The 16,013-nt window shown below is 37.2% G+C and overlaps 1 protein-coding gene and 1 long non-coding RNA gene across 4 annotated transcripts; one reads left to right on the top strand and one right to left on the bottom strand.

The window, feature by feature from the left end:
- Window positions 1-493: 493 nt before the first annotated feature.
- LOC141610873 (ABC transporter G family member 24-like) lies at window positions 494-10,002 on the bottom strand. 3 transcript variants are annotated; one of them, XM_074429175.1, is made up of 14 exons: window positions 9,798-10,002; window positions 8,961-9,227; window positions 8,425-8,488; window positions 7,954-8,097; window positions 7,813-7,847; window positions 7,590-7,663; window positions 6,203-7,101; window positions 4,464-4,760; window positions 3,887-4,360; window positions 3,063-3,211; window positions 2,289-2,578; window positions 1,833-1,966; window positions 1,059-1,227; window positions 494-901 (listed from the first exon to the last, which is right to left on the bottom strand). In XM_074429175.1, exons 1-13 carry the CDS (start codon window positions 9,889-9,891, stop codon window positions 1,071-1,073), a joined length of 3,078 nt encoding a protein of 1,025 aa, XP_074285276.1. In that variant the 5' UTR covers window positions 9,892-10,002; the 3' UTR covers window positions 494-901; window positions 1,059-1,070. The 3 variants fall into 3 exon arrangements, with proteins under 3 accessions (XP_074285276.1, XP_074285268.1, XP_074285284.1); XM_074429167.1 differs by having other exon boundaries at window positions 494-1,227; window positions 9,798-9,978; XM_074429183.1 differs by lacking the exons at window positions 8,425-8,488; window positions 8,961-9,227; window positions 9,798-10,002 and having other exon boundaries at window positions 494-1,227; window positions 7,958-8,039.
- Window positions 6,356-8,316, top strand: LOC141610891 (uncharacterized). The gene is made up of 2 exons (XR_012528433.1): window positions 6,356-6,445; window positions 7,979-8,316. It is a non-coding gene; the product is annotated as an uncharacterized LOC141610891 (long non-coding RNA).
- Window positions 10,003-16,013: the final 6,011 nt, after the last annotated feature.

Genomic DNA, 16,013 nt, shown 5'->3' on the forward strand with positions numbered 1-16,013 from the left:
ACAATCCCCCCCACCACATACACCCCTTCCTCTATCCGAAAAGGCGAACCCCCCTAGCCCTAAGTACCCACCCCAATCCTTGCCATCCTAGATAATGAAAAAAAAAATAGTCTGGCCTGCTCTACATATATAATTAAGACATTAACATTTACGGAGTACTTAATATCTCAATTCAATCACTTACTTAATATATCAGTTTTTAAAAGTAAGTCTCCTCTAAAATGATTTCACAGTGATTTATTGTCAAACATCATGATTAAAAAGGGTTGTATCGCCCGATGCCTTTCGACATAGTCGAAATTACCTGCACAAAATGGTTATATTATGTGTTTACTATAGAGGGTCTTTACTCCCAGGACCACTATAAAAAGTACTGTTATACTACCTTGATTTTCCTTCTTTTGCTTTTGATTGTACATTTGTTCCATAAAAGCTCATCCGGAAAAATTCATTATTACGCAAAAGTTTCTAACTAAAACATTAAGAAATAATATGGCAGGAACAAAATGATATTACAAAGTAAATATTAAATTTTCTACGGGCAAATTACATAACATGCGTAACATAGTTGAAACATTATTGACATGTACGTAAAAATTTAGAGATAATTTACATATGTCACATAGAAGCGAAACTTAGTATGTAGAATTAAACAGCAAGTAGTTCCACACTTCCACAAATCCGTCGGAGATCTGTCAGAAACATCGCCAGAAAGGTCCGTCGACCTTCCATATGGCTGATCGTATGAGCATCTCCCTTCAAAAAACCTACTAGTTCATGTCTGTCTCATAATGAGGGTTATACAAAACGAAGTTGTATCTTTCTTCCTCTTAAGTATCATATCTTTGGCTTTTCCTAGTTCCTTGTATGTGAAGCTTCACTAAGTTTTCAGAAACATGGCCTGAGTATGTCAGACCAAGCAATGACCGTTAACACAGTTGAAAAAAAAAAATCATTTGTGATCATCAACGTGGTTAAATGGTCGGCCTTAATACAAAAATTTTGGTGGGTTTGTGTGTTGGAAAAACAACCTGGGGCTGAGTTGATAGTCATAGTACCTAGAAATGTGATCACTTTCTCCGAAGCGCGAGCAGGCCAACGAAGGCTATGGCACGACTCACGACACCGTATATGATGAGGATAAAAAAGCAATACCACCAGTAGTGAAGACTATAACCCAATTTTGCTAGTGCACCACAACGATTTATAAGCCAGACTCCATAGTACCTGAAATCAACAAGAAGAAAAATCAATTTAAAGACTTAAAAATGTACAGCATTTTAACCATTGTCTCATGTACTAACACTAACAGTTCATAAGCTTTTGGATTCCTAGACCAAGTTTAAAGGGAAAAGAAAAGGTAAAAATGGTCCCGAATGTCGAGCAGTCAGATGAACTTCTTAGGCATGGGTATTTCTTCAAAATCTGAGATACAATAGGTCATCCGGTTGGAATAACCAACTGGCCCAACTTAGTTACAAAGACACGAAGAAACACTTGATATCGCATTTCCCTCGACAACAGTCTTACCAGCTCCGTGGTTAAAGATATTAACAGATACCCATGGTATCAAATATATCATTTTTAATCTAATTAATCTCGTAATCAGTCACCATGATCTAATCTCGGTCATTGCACAATTGCAAATGCCGATGCCGGCTAAAATTGTGGTCTTAGGACCTTCAAAACCTTTACAAAGTGGAGGCCGACATTCTTCTCAACTTCATATTTTAAGTAGATATTCACATAAGAACTCCAAAAACAAAAAGCAGTAGATGTTCATATTACATATGGAGTATTCAACATTTTGCAGGCATTGCATGAGTTTATACCTCCTCGCATTTGCAATCACAAGTGCTTGCAAGGCCCACTTAGGGTAGCACAAATCAGCTACAGTTTTTAGTCCGCCATTGTTTAACGCCTGAGTTGAAATTAGAGTTAAGCAAACAGGGGCCAGCACCGAAAACTGCAGCAAAAAAAAATCAAGATTCAGAGGAAAGTCAATAAAGCAAACATGGACAGAACTACAACATCAACAATATTACACCATGATAACTCACACACTCCTGCCTATGGCAAGGTAAAGAGATCAGGCGAACAAAAACTTATCTTGAGTTGAAAATGTATAGAGATAGTTTCCAGATGATCCAAAAATGAAAATTATGTCGAGGATTGTGAAATCCCACTGCTACTTCACAATATTTGAAGCACAATTAATTTGATGAGTTATTTTGTTGTGTTCCATCGAATTCCAGAGCTACTTAATAAGGAGTAACTTAGAAACTCACCAGCTGAGCAGGCCCTGGGTTTAGGAAGGTGGCAAAAGCATACCCCATACCCGTAACGCAATAAACAAGACAGACCAAAACGAGGTAATTGTCGAGGAAGGTGGATCGTGGATTTGTGAAGAAATAAAACATGGAGAGATAGACGAGAGGCTTGATCAATGTATTAAAATGGTCCATGGTATCCTTTGCAAGAAAATAAGCTAAGCTGCTGATCCCAGAAGCACTCTCTCTCAAATATTGTAACTTGTCAAGAGAAAAAGTTCTCAGAGCAGCAATTTGGCACAATAGAGCTGGAACAAAGACAAATAATTAGATTGAAAATGTCATGGTCAAATGACGTAGCATGGCAAAAAAAAAAAAAAAAAAAAAAAAACACAACTCCGTTAACAATAAAGAAAGAAAAAAAAAACAGATAAGCATTGTAAAATTAAGCAGCCAAAATGCACAAAGAAATATGGTGGTATTTACAAACATATTATTTCATTACCCACTGTCTCACAGAGTTACTCCCTTCCTATGATGGTGAGGTAAGGGAGTTGGATTCACCTGGAGAAACCCATGCATTTATTAAAGAGGTGGCTTTAGATGACCCATAACAAATATTGCTTCAAGAATTACATTGACTGACTGCTACAACACAATATAAGAAGCACAAAGAGTTTAGTGAGCACTGAGCAATGTCTCTATAAACTCCATCATGTTCTAAAGCCAAAGGTTTTGGCTCCAATGGAAATGGAAATGATATGTAAAAGCTTAGAGATTATGTCAACTTACAAACAGCAATAATAGTATATGAATAACCAGTTGCTCCAAAATTTACATCACTGATTTTGGATATGGCACCTAGGCAAGCTCCGGCCAGTAGTAAGATAAGATAATCTGTTCCTTGTAACCTGGCTTCACGTAACCGCTGCTTGATTATTCTAGAAAACATACAAAGAGTGTTAACTGTCAACCAATCGTATATAAATGGGAATAAACATATCGCTAAGCTTGTTGTTTACTAAAAACCGTGCTTCGTACATAGACTTGCTACCAATGTCTCATCCATACTTTGATAATAACATTATTATTTGTTTGGATACTATAGTAGGAGGGAACCAACAGTGAGGGGGAATGGAATAAGGGAATTTTTCTTCCAAATCTTTTGTATGCTGGAAGGATTTTATTTTATCTTGTAGGAGAAAATGAATCTCTTGAAGAGTTGAAAGTCTTGATTCTCTTCAGTTTCCTCAAACCCAATTTATAACCAATTACGGGGGATTGTCCCCCGCCCTTCCAATTTACTGATCAAATACGGGAGGTTGTCTCCGTCCCTTCCCCTTTCATCCCTTACCCTCGAAATCCTTACAGAATCCAATCACGGGGTTAATAGCTCTGATGATATTCAACTAAAAAAATGATTTTGAAGTTCAACTAAGAATTTATCAACAATCATGAATCACAATTTAGGGAATTCTTGCAATTTGACAACTTAACATTTTAGAAACAAAGTGCTAGGGGCTTATGCCAATGAGTGTCATACCATTGTTGCTTCAAGAGTGATAAGTTTATGTTCAACATCATGACCATGCTATGTCAGGAGACGAGATTTTCACCTGCCAAGGAAGTACTTGTATTGGTGAATTACGCCAGGGGTTCTTCGACCAGACAAATCCTTGCGCCTTAGGAAATTAAGGTGCATTTGGTCGCGCCTTAATCCAACATTGTACCGAACATCCTGCCACACTTCTCCCGCAAAAGATTCAATCTCGCCAGCAGAATCAATAGATACACTTCTTGGAGACAGTTCAAGAGCGGCAACTTGAGATTGCATATCCTCAGGAACAGGATACCCTTTATGAAGCATCCATCTTAACGGGAGCTCTTTATAATTGACTCTTGAGCTTGTGCTCGTCCCCACCATACCCTCGAGAATGTCAATATAATAGTCTGGAGGATTCACACGCTCTGGGACATTAATTTCTAGTCCTGCAAAGTATTCCTCTACTTGCCTTACTGGCCCATGATAGACCATGAGACCACCTTTTGCTAGAAGTATCAAATCATCAAACATCCTGAACAATGAATAACTACAAAAAGGGGAAAAAATGATGAGTGTAAGTTAGACAAGTTTTTTGCTAGTCAAAATAGAAGCTTTCAAATCTGAAAAATCCTGGTTTCCAAGAAGCATACCTGGGTTGATGAACTACCATGCAAATATTCACTCCTGCAAGCGCTTCATGTTTAAGTGCTTTAAGTAGTAGCCGCGAAGATGAACTGTCTAGACCAGAGGTTGGTTCATCCAAAAATAGAAGTGAAGGTTCCATAACCATCTCTAAGCCAACGTTTACTCGTTTCCTCTGCCCTCCAGAGATTCCTCGCTCCTCCACTGTCCCGACCAGGGAATTGCGCACTTCATGTAGTCCCAAGTTCATTATGACTCTTTCAACAATCAGAACTTTGCGTGATCTTGGTAAGTGAGTGGATAGTCTTCACAAGCAGGTTGTCAATCACAAAAATGGACAGTGAATAATTAGTAATTACAGTGGTTCAAAGAGAAACTCCAAACTTGTTTTCCCTTATTTCTTACCCGTGTCAGACACTGGACACTCGGACACGGGTAGGACACTCGGACACTTCATTTTAGACCAAATACATGAATTTTTTTAATAAAATAGATGAATCCGACACTTGGACACGTACCCTTGTCGGATACTTGTGACCGAGTCCGAGCAACATAGGCGATAAAGATATGCCCCAAGGATTAAGGGAAACTTTTATCGCACGGCGATTAGGCTTGCCTTACTTGACGACTCCGAGTGTTGGGCTGTGAAACATTGTCACATTCAAAAGATGAGTGTGGCGGAGATGCGTATGTTGAGGTGGATGTGCGGCCATACAAGGAAAGATCGATTAAGGAATGAGGTGATCAGGGAAAAAGTGAAAGTGGCGCCAATAGAGGACAAGATGATGAAAAACCGCCTAAGATGGTTTGACCATGTGAAAAGGAGACCTATGGACCCATCAGTTAGGAGGCCGGAGACCTGGGGAACAGAAAAGGTTGTTAGGGGTAGAGGGAGACCGCGAGTGATACAACATGATATGAGATTTCTAGGGCTTGATGAGGGAATGGTGACGGGGAGGGCACAATGGAGGGCAATGATACATGTGGATTTTTAGTATTTGACGTTATTTGAAATATTTAATGTTTTTATTTAATTTTTAAAAATTTATTTGTTCTTTTCGGATTTATTACACCTTTTTACCAACAACTTTCTTATATATTAATACTTGGTTCACTTTAAGGTATCTCGGACCCTTAAGTTTTACTTCGATTTTCAAAATCGTTTTAATCTTTATTCTCAATTTAAATTCTAAGTTTTTATAAAAGAAATCCGGACTTCGATTTTAAAACCTATAAGTTTACCTGCTTTTGTATTATGTTTCACTCCCCTTTTGTTTTTCACTTTTTCTTTTCTATTTTTTTCGCATTTTGAGGTGTGCGTTCACCCATGGACGGTTCTAAAGGATGATTCATATCAGCCGACCCCAAATCATTTTGGGTTTAAGGCTTTGATGTTGTTGTTGTTGTTGTTGTACTACTAATCTTTCTCTGACTCTGTTATTCCTTTTTATCTCGCTATTTCCATTTCTGTGATTCCATACGGTGGTTCATGTTACCAGATCATTGATCCGTGATCCTTTTGAGACTAAGATTCTGTTCTTGTGTGAAAAAGGTCTGTAACCTTATCTGTAATCTGTTTTGGGTGACTTTTCTTTTCTAAAACAGTAACCCGAAACCCTAAACCCTCAATTTTATTCTCTGACGACATCAGTGAGTGAGATGAATCCATAAAGTACAGAGACAATAAAAGATTGTCTAACTATCAATGTGTAAGTACAGTATCTTAAAGGTGCCAAATCTGCCGTACCTGCAACGTGCACTGAACCATAGGTTCTCCTCTACCGTCAAATTTCCATGTACGATATCATCTTGTGGTACAAACCCAACAATCTTTTTGTATGAGTGGATAGACTCAAACCTTCCATTTATGAGAACTAAACCACTTTTCGTGCACCCGGTTGCTTTCCCAGCTAGAGCAGACAGAAATGTAGTCTTTCCAGCACCTGACGGCCCCATGACAGCAGCTATACGGGCAGGCATAATTTTTCCGGTAAGATTTTTTAAGAGACATTTTTTCTTGCCTTTTAATGTCAAAGTTAGATCTTTAAAAGCGATTGAAAGAAGAGGTCTTTTCTTCATCTCCTCGTCTGTAGCCATTGAAATAACCCCAGAAAAAGTCAGATTCTCAGACTGCCTCTCTCGATTCTTTTCCTTCTCAATCTGAGCATACACGTACTCAAACATCTGACTTACTGTTTTCACATGTTTTCCCTTGGCATCCTTTTTCTTTGGATTTTTATCTTCAATCTCAAGATTCAGCTTGCCATTACTGTGAGACTCGTCTACATGTGTTTGTGCTTTTGTTACTGATTCCTCTGACTCTCCCTCCAACCTCATCGATGAAGGCTGTGAGTCACTCATATTCCTTGCATGTTGAACTGAGAGCGGAGAATCATCCCCTTTGGCATCTTCTTCATGTGAAACTTCGAGATTCCTTGAAGAAAATCTCCTTGATAAACTAGCTTGCAATTCAGATGCGTGCTTCTTAATAGAGTTTTTTGCTAATCTCCATCTTGCTTTTACACGTTCTTTCTTTTCCACACTTAACGTGGCTCTTTCCCTAGACTTGGCCCGTCTTCGTTCACGAATAGCTAGAAGTTGGTCAGAGAAGTTGTAGACGAAGAGAAGCACAGCACCTAAAGCAATCTGCATGATTTATTGAGATATTGGTTATGGAACTGATTAAACAATACTTCCCTGGTGCCTTGAAAGGCTCTTGTGGGGTAGGGGGGTTGGATGTATGCATCCTTACACCTTTATTCAGCACATAGAGGTTGTTTCCGGATGACATATAAAGAAAATTGCATCATGAATTGCATTGCAGCATTGACAAATGCCACAATGCCGGAAGTGCACATAATTTAGTGAACCTTTTTGCTTTATTCTATCTATTCCTAAACCAAATAAGATTCAATCTTTCTCCCCATTGAAAATGTAATACGGAGTAGTTTAAAAATAGCTACATATTTGAGTGAAAAATAACATGAAAACAGTCCTAACATTTCATATATTAATACGTCAACAAGTCGTCTACTATTTAGACAGCTCCAAAGATTCAAATTAGTGAAGACAATTCGAGGACTATCCTGGTTGACAATTACAAACTTAACTAAGTTTAAAATAATGCAACTTACAATGAGCATAATTCCATAGGTTTGAATGTTCTGCTTTTCAGTATTACCCTTGCATGAAATTGATTTTGAGCATCCTGCAAATATATATAGTAGTTAAATTTCTCTACCGTATGACACGAAAGTAAAACTAGATGAAAATAAATTACTTGAGGGCTATCCAGTTAAGCACAACAAATTATGTCTTCACAAGCACTGGTATTTAGGTGAAGTTTCATGAACTTACTCGTTTCTGACGTGGAGCCTGTCATGCAGTAATATCTGAAAAACAATGAAGCAAACAACGTTCAGATAACCTGCTTCAATGACTAATTAAGTATTTGTGATTATATTGTATAGTCCGAAATACTGAAAGAAAGAGGAGTACCCACTATCACATGCTTTTTTTTCAGTGGTTGTAGGACAGTATGATCCTGCAGGACAGAAAATCTGTTTGCTACTACCAAGATCAGCCCATATATTTGCTCCGCCGCAAGTATGATTTCTTCCAGGAGGGAGTTGATATTGGTATCTGATGAAATCTAGCATAAATTTATCAAGAGTATAGCCAACGGGCCACCAACAACATGAACCCTGTGTCTCAAAAGCCACACCTAAGGCAGGGTAAGGGGATGTTGTATATACCCAAAGAGACTGCTTGTGGATGACTTATAAGAAGATTGTTTCGATAACTGCATTGAACTGTTGCTACTTTATAATATAAGGGCCAGGGGTGCAAATGTTTAGTGAATCATTTCATTCTACTCATCATAATCCAAAGCCAATAAAAGTGAGTCTATGGGAATGGAAAGGAGCGTAAAGCTAAAAACAATACATAAAAAGGAAAAGACAGTCTTACGGTTCGCATAAGCCAGTTGTTGCATTTAATGTTGCTAGCGGACAGTATGCACCCAAAGGGCAAGCTTCAAGGGTAGAGAATATACGTCAGTCAAAAGAGTTAAGAAAGGCACTTGTAAGCGAAAACAGAAAATATGTATGGACTTGATATCAGGGTCCTTATATCATTACATGATACTGAAAGTATCATTCATCAACTTCAAAGGTAACCCTTTCACGGAGGCAAAAATAATAGTAGTTTTAAAGCTCAGAATTGTCAGCAGTTCTTTTACGTGAACTGTAAAGTAGCAGTCAGGCAGTCATTTACTGCAATATCTCGACATTATTTTCATCACAAGTCACTTGGAAACCAAAGGGGGTAAGACTGGGTCCATCTAACCTCTTAACCCACCATTGCGGGAGCTCTTGAGCTAGTGGGTAACTTTTAATGAATGGACCCGTTCAACTATTCAAGACTCATTGTCATTCATAATATGGACAGATGCACAATAAAGTTAAATCTATCAAAAACTAAGATATCAATAGACCAGCACTCACGCATCATACACGTAAGGCCTTGTGGACAAAAGAAACCATCACAACAAGTTTTGCAATCTGATGTTCTTGCAGGTATTTGTTGAGAATTCCCCAAGTCAAGCCCTTTCTGAGAGCCTACGCTGCAAGCCCATCCAGGCTCGCATCCAGCAACCCATGAAGTCAAATTACAGTTTCTGTTAAGGTTCATGTTATTGGCACCCACTTTATTGAAAAAGTTGTTCAAGTAAAGCTGTATCTCAACTGATGAGCACAAGCGGCTTCCAACATCTGCAAAAAAACATTGGAAGAGTCACTTAACTCCTAGATAGAAGATCAGCTTATTTTTCGAAACATTTACTTAGATTAAATAAAATTTAAATTGTTAAAAGGTAAAACACAGTGGGATTAGATGTACTCAAATGCTGGAGAAAGGAAAAGGAGAACAAAACATGACTAAAAATCGTGTCATTTCCCACCTTAATGTTTCCTAAATAAGGAAAATGCTGAGAAGTTATAAACCTAAGGGAGTATGGTTTCAAATTTCATTCCAAACATAAAGAATTTGCAGCTTGTCATACTGATTTCTTGATACATCAATAACCATTATCACATTAAGGGGCCATATTTGACCGTGCGGTCAATTATAGTCATTTATTTATATGCCATTGATCCATTATATCACAGACATATTTCGACTAACTCGAACAACATACCATTGTCCATGGCTCCAAGTAACACGATTGAAGCGGATACCACAATTCAATACCATGGGAGACACTATAATCTATAGCCTATCCAAAAAGATCACTTCTGTTTGTACTGTACAGCATTTGAGTATTTGACAACCCTACAACTTACCTGGCCTAAACTGCTCCAAATCTGACGGTAGTACCTCTAAATGGTGAAGGGGAACTGACCCAACCCGACCTGATGCCAAACCAATAGCACCCATTATTTAATCCAACCCAGCCCAAAAATCGATTGATATGTCTCGGCTTCTTATAATCCGTCAATGAATTAGCTAAAAATAATCTGACCATCAAACTTCATAATTTTAACAAAACGAGAATATATATATATAAACCTAATGTCTAATGATGATACTAACATAAATTGTCGCCCCGAATTTAAGAAGACTACATGAAACGTCTTCTACGGTCTGCTAGTAACCTAACTCAAGTTAACCTAATCAAACCCAAACAGTTCACGTCCCGGTTCGACTTGATATTAACCTGGCAAAACCTAAACCCGATATGACCCGGCCTGCTACCCGCCTATCTAACCGGACAGACTAATCCGATTACCAGATTGGCAACTGTATAGCCTAATTAAATGAGAAGTAACAGGAGGTTTTAATCAGCAACTATACAACTACACACAAATATTACTATACAACCAGTTGTATAATACTCCCTCCAATTCGCTATAATGTTGCCTCTTTCCTGAAACGGATTATTCAAGTAATGTTCCCCTTTCCTTTTTTGGTAATTTTTCCTCTTATTTTATTCATCCCTCTCTCCTATTACCAAACCCCACACAACTCCTTTACTCTTATTTTATTACTTCTCTTAATGTTTTGGCCCTACAACTCCTTATTTAATTACTAACTATTCTTCCTTTCTCCTATCAATAAACCCCACATTTGTCCATTATTTTTTTATATTGATTTTTTTAAGTATTGTGTCATTCTCAAATGGGAACATTATGATGAATTGGAGGGGGTACTATGTACTAAAACAGAGTACAAGTGAAGTGACATGTCCCTCCACTCAATTATTTGTTTACTTTTTTTATTTATTGTGAGATGTATTTTAATCAAAGGTAAACAAATGAATGAGAAATTGAGATGGAAGGAGTATATATATATATAAATTGCTTATGAATAGCAGAAAATGGAGAATTGATGAAGAATAATCCGTAGCTTGCCTTGATTGTTTTCAGCGCAACGAGTCAAGAAATCCCAGTTTGAATAATTGAAAGCTCTATTCCAATCAATCTCCCTGAAACATTTTAGATTACAATCAACATTACAACTTACAATCGGTTAAAATACCGGGGCATTTGGGGATTTTGCAAGAGTCGGCAAGTCTGACCTGATCCGAGTGACCCGACCCGAACTCGAGCAAACCCGACCCGATAGAACCCTAGAATTTTGCGACCTGAAACCGACCCGACCCGATAATCCGTGACCCTAACAAGACCCAGCCTGATTTTGACCTGAACCGATATTGGTCCGATTAAATTAATGATCCGAGACTTATTAAGCTTAATATTGATCAAAATGAAAGTGATTTAGTTTGACTTATTAATAATGAAGTAACTAAAACAAATAATACTTAAAAACTATTTTTAATGGTCAAAAATTGAAATATTGCGATAAAGTAATCGGACCTGATAATGACCCGACCAAATTCAACCCGACCCGATACATCATTTGACCCCAAAATAACCTAACCCCATAACGTCCCGACCCGAACCCGACTCAACCTGAAAGGCTAGGTTGACCTGATATGTCCCGAAACCGATATAACTCGATCCGACTTAACCTAACCCGACTGACCTAAGTGCCACATCTAGATAAATTAAAATGTCTCGTTTTTAAAGTAAAATATACTTTAACATATTGTCATTGCCTTATTACAATTCTTTTTCATTGTTTATTAGGTAGTACAAATACATATATTCCTTATTTATTACTACCCTTAATATTTATGCAAATTGAAATGGGTGATAATATATGAATGGAGTCGCATTACAATAAGGGGAGAGGGAATCGAACCTGAGACCTATTGCACAGGATACCTCCGTCTTAACCACTAGGCTAAGACATCTTCAGTTCATTTTTGCTTCTGTGACACATAAATAATAGTTTCTCCTTTTTATTTTTGTCGGTGTCGTGACGCTTTTGAACTTCAATTTTCTCTTCGAGTTCAGTGCTTTCAATTTTCTTGTTACTCACAAAAATCAATTTTAAGATTTGTGTTTCAATTAGGTTTTTTTGATAACTGCTACCACATATAATTCAAATTTTGCCAATTGGTATCTAAGTAAATTTTTTTTAAAAATTGCGACCAATATTGTTGGTTCGGTTTAAAACTAGCCACCACATCAAGTTAGGAAGCAAATAAGAGAAGATCTCAGTCAACCATTTCAAATTGTCATTTTAAGTTATATTTTTTCTTCCTTTAATACCCTTATCCCTTCCTTACATGTTTCTAATTCATTCATTCATAACACCTCAATTAATTTTCAATTTTACCAATTTTAACACACACTCTCTCTCTCTCTCTCTCTCTCTCTCCATTAATCTGATTCTCATTTCTTATTTTAACTTTTCTTTTCAAGTTCAGGTAATTATTCTATCTCTTTTGTTTTCTTCCTCTATTTGATAAGACCATCATAAATTTTCAAATTAGGGTTCTTCATTTTCATTTTCTGGGTTTGTAGCAATGTTGAATGAGGGTAATGATGAATCCAAGAATCAATGAAATTAAAAACGACTAAGTATAAAAAGGGAGGAATTTGGGGAAGAAGTAAAAACGTACCTGAGATTAAAACACATTGGGGATTTAGACTAGTAAACCCTAATGTGGGATTCAATTTGGGGAATAAGTTTAAAGGATTGAGATGATTTTCACAATCCTCAATTTAATTGGGAATTAATTTAGTTTTGGTTAAATGATGAGGGAAGTTAAATGATTAGGTTAAAGAGGGGCTGTGTTTGGATAAATGGATGATATGAGTGAGGGGAGTGTAAAATATGGGTATTATTGTCTTTTTATGCTCAAATAGGAGATTCGTGGTAATTTGATAGTTAGTTTTAAACCGAATCAAAAATATTGGTAGCAGTTTTTAAGGAAATTTTACTTTGGTAACAGTTGCTAAAATCTGAATTATACGTGTTAGCAGTTATAAAAAAAAAACTCTTTCAATTATAATTATCACATCAATTTTCTCGGTTTTACACAACGTACCGTTATTGTAAAAATATAGCTTAATTTACTTAATTAACCCTAATAAAATTAACTTCCACTACTACCATGTTTGGGTAAGAAGGGAATAAATTTACGAAATTGCTAAATCTCGCGCACGATTTTACTTTATCGTATACATTTTGTCTTTTTTTTTTCCATCACTACCCTTTAATAAAAAAAAACAAACCAAATTCCTTCCGTTTTCTCACCATCATTGACCACCCATCCCTCGGCCCTTCACCACCCATCCCCGAGACCAACCACCCATCCTCCAGCACCGACAATCAACATTTCCATCGCCCACCCTGCGGCGTCAACGACGTCATCCCATGCGCGACTCATCCCTTCCCCTTCCCCTCTCTCCTTCCTCAACAGTCAAAACTTCCATTGTTGTTGACCCTTCCTGCCACCGATCCCCAACACCGTCGAACACCGTTGATCCCCCATGCACCGTCGACCAACCCTGTTATGAGCCACCTTGCGCACTACACACCCCTTCCCACTTCTCTCTTCCTCAACGCCTCCATCGCCGTCGAACCTCCCTAATCACCCCATCCCCGACAACTAAACCCGCTCAGTCGTCAGTCAGTTTATAAGTGGTTGGTGGGGGCGGCAATCGAAAAGTGGGGCTTCCATGGTAGTTTTTCTTTTTGGGGGATTTTTAGGGTTTTTAATTCTCTCTTGTTTCTCTATTGATGGGGTGAGAAATGAGAGGGGTATACACAGAATAACGGGAAAAAAATGTGCGAATTGAGTAAATTGGTGTACGGGATTCAGCAAGTCCCTTCGTCATTTTAATCATCCAAAAATACTTTCTCCGATCCCCTCTTGGTTCCTTATTATGTGTGTGTTTGGCTAGCTTTTTAAAGTGTTTTTTTGCCCAAAAACACAAATTGGCCACACTTAATTATTTAAAAGCTGAAAATAGTTTCCTAAAAACTCAAAAATCAATTATTTGCCCTTAAAAATAGAAGCACCAAATTCACGCTTCTAATTTTGAAAAACACTTTTAGGTAGCGTTTGGGAACGATGGTTTCATTTGAAAAGCTAGATTTGAAATTTATATTTTGAAATATGCAAATCCAAATTCAAATACGTTGTTTGTTAAACTCCAGATTTACAATTGAGAATTTACATTCCGATTCCATTGCTCCTCCAATTTTGACAAATACCTCATCTCTACCAACAAAACATCACCAATTCATTCAATATCAGTGCATCATCCAGTAATTTATTTTTCCAACATCAGAGTGTTGTGGTGTCATAGAAATGCCATTGAAGACCTCATACCAACAATAATATACGACGCAAACAGTCATAATCACAAAGTTATGATCTATACAGTAGAAAATTTTGATGAATGGGCTTATAACCATGGTTCAAAATCTCAACCGAGTTGTATTGGATTTTCACTCTATCGATACAAAATATCGCCCGAAAAATACCGAGATCCGTCCGTGACGGTCGATTAAGAACCGATTATAGTGCTACCGCGACTACGACCGATACCGAGATTTTAAACCATGCTTATAACATCCCAATCTCAAATTATATGATCACAATCTGGTTGCTTAAATGAGCGGATGAATGCTTCGGGGAGATGACGGTAATACGTCGACAAAAGACGATAAGAACGGTGGTGAGAAGACAACAGTGAGCAATGAACAGTGTAGAGAGATATGTATTTGGATTTGGAAATGACAGGGGTAGAGGTCGTATTTCAAATGGCGTGAAATGTATTAGGCTGAGATTTGGATTAAATCCAAATACTCTGAGTTGCCAAACAGTAAATTTGAGTTGAATCTGGGTTTTAAAATGAAATTTTGGTGTTCCCAAACAGACCGTTAATACATGCTCTATATATACCTTGGAAGAGCGCTATGTATACCTTGGAAGCATTATTCTCTGTTTGACAACACAATGTCTAGAGCAATTAATCATCTAATGCCGTGGCTATCATATCACACCACAGTGAAATTCTCATCTTATTTCCTTACTCGTATTATATTTGAGCAATAACTTACGAGTTCCTACTCTTCTTTGCACAGTTGAAGGAGTGAGGAGCGCTATGTATACCTTGGTGCGCAATTCTCTACTTGACAACACAATGTCTAGAGCTATTAAGCATCTAAAACAATGGCTATCATTTCACAACACAGTGAAATTCTCATCTTATTTATTTTTATTTATTTATTTGCCCGTACACTATCTCAGTATTTACGCCATATAAGACTATCTTAAACAACAAGTACTTGTGAAGTTATGATAACTTTAGCCATTGACTTGTTTATTCCATTTGGCTCCTTATTCACCTTCCCTGGAAGTACCAAACCAGCCATGGTCAAAGTCAAGGTTTAATTTTGATGGTACTACATGATCACGGTGCTCCATTTTTATTGTAGATTGTAGATGGTTTCATTTTCTGGAGAAAACGGTTGACTTAACAGTTTTATACTTTTATGTATCAGTTAATTAAGTTGTACGCTTGCTGATACTATTGATATTATTGAATGTATTTAACAATTTCTCGAGGTAACATGTATTACAGAGGATATATACAATCGGATCATATATATATACAAACGATGATAGGGAACAGGCAGCTGCTCCATTAAACTAGGTCCGCATGCAACAAGAAAGAGTTATACCCCCTCGGTTCCTATCATTTGTTTACTTTGTTTTTTTTTTTATTCTTTTCTTTGTGAAAGCTATTTTAATAATCAAAGGAGGGATTGCTACTCTGTATTGATTGTATACACTTTTCAAAATATTTTTTATTTATTTTGAAAAATATATACAATCAATCAATGAGACCGAGGAAGTAAAACTAAAATCGTTGAAAAAAGAGAGCAAACCAGTTAAGAATGCAGAAGCTGGCACGATTTTGCATCTCAGAAGCAAGTCTATTAGTAATATCCTCAATCCCGCTTCTCAAATGAATGATTGTATCAACATTATTATTATTATTATTTCCGGAATTCTGAGCTTGTATCTCCACCATTAATAGCAGCATAACCATGTAAACCACCATTATTATTATTAATGGTAGATTTCTCATCATTAACAAATTGTTTTAATCGGGATTTTGAAATAATCTTAA

Source organism: Silene latifolia, chromosome 1, assembly GCF_048544455.1.
Source record: "Silene latifolia isolate original U9 population chromosome 1, ASM4854445v1, whole genome shotgun sequence".
In the NCBI taxonomy this organism is placed as follows: domain Eukaryota; kingdom Viridiplantae; phylum Streptophyta; class Magnoliopsida; order Caryophyllales; family Caryophyllaceae; genus Silene; species Silene latifolia.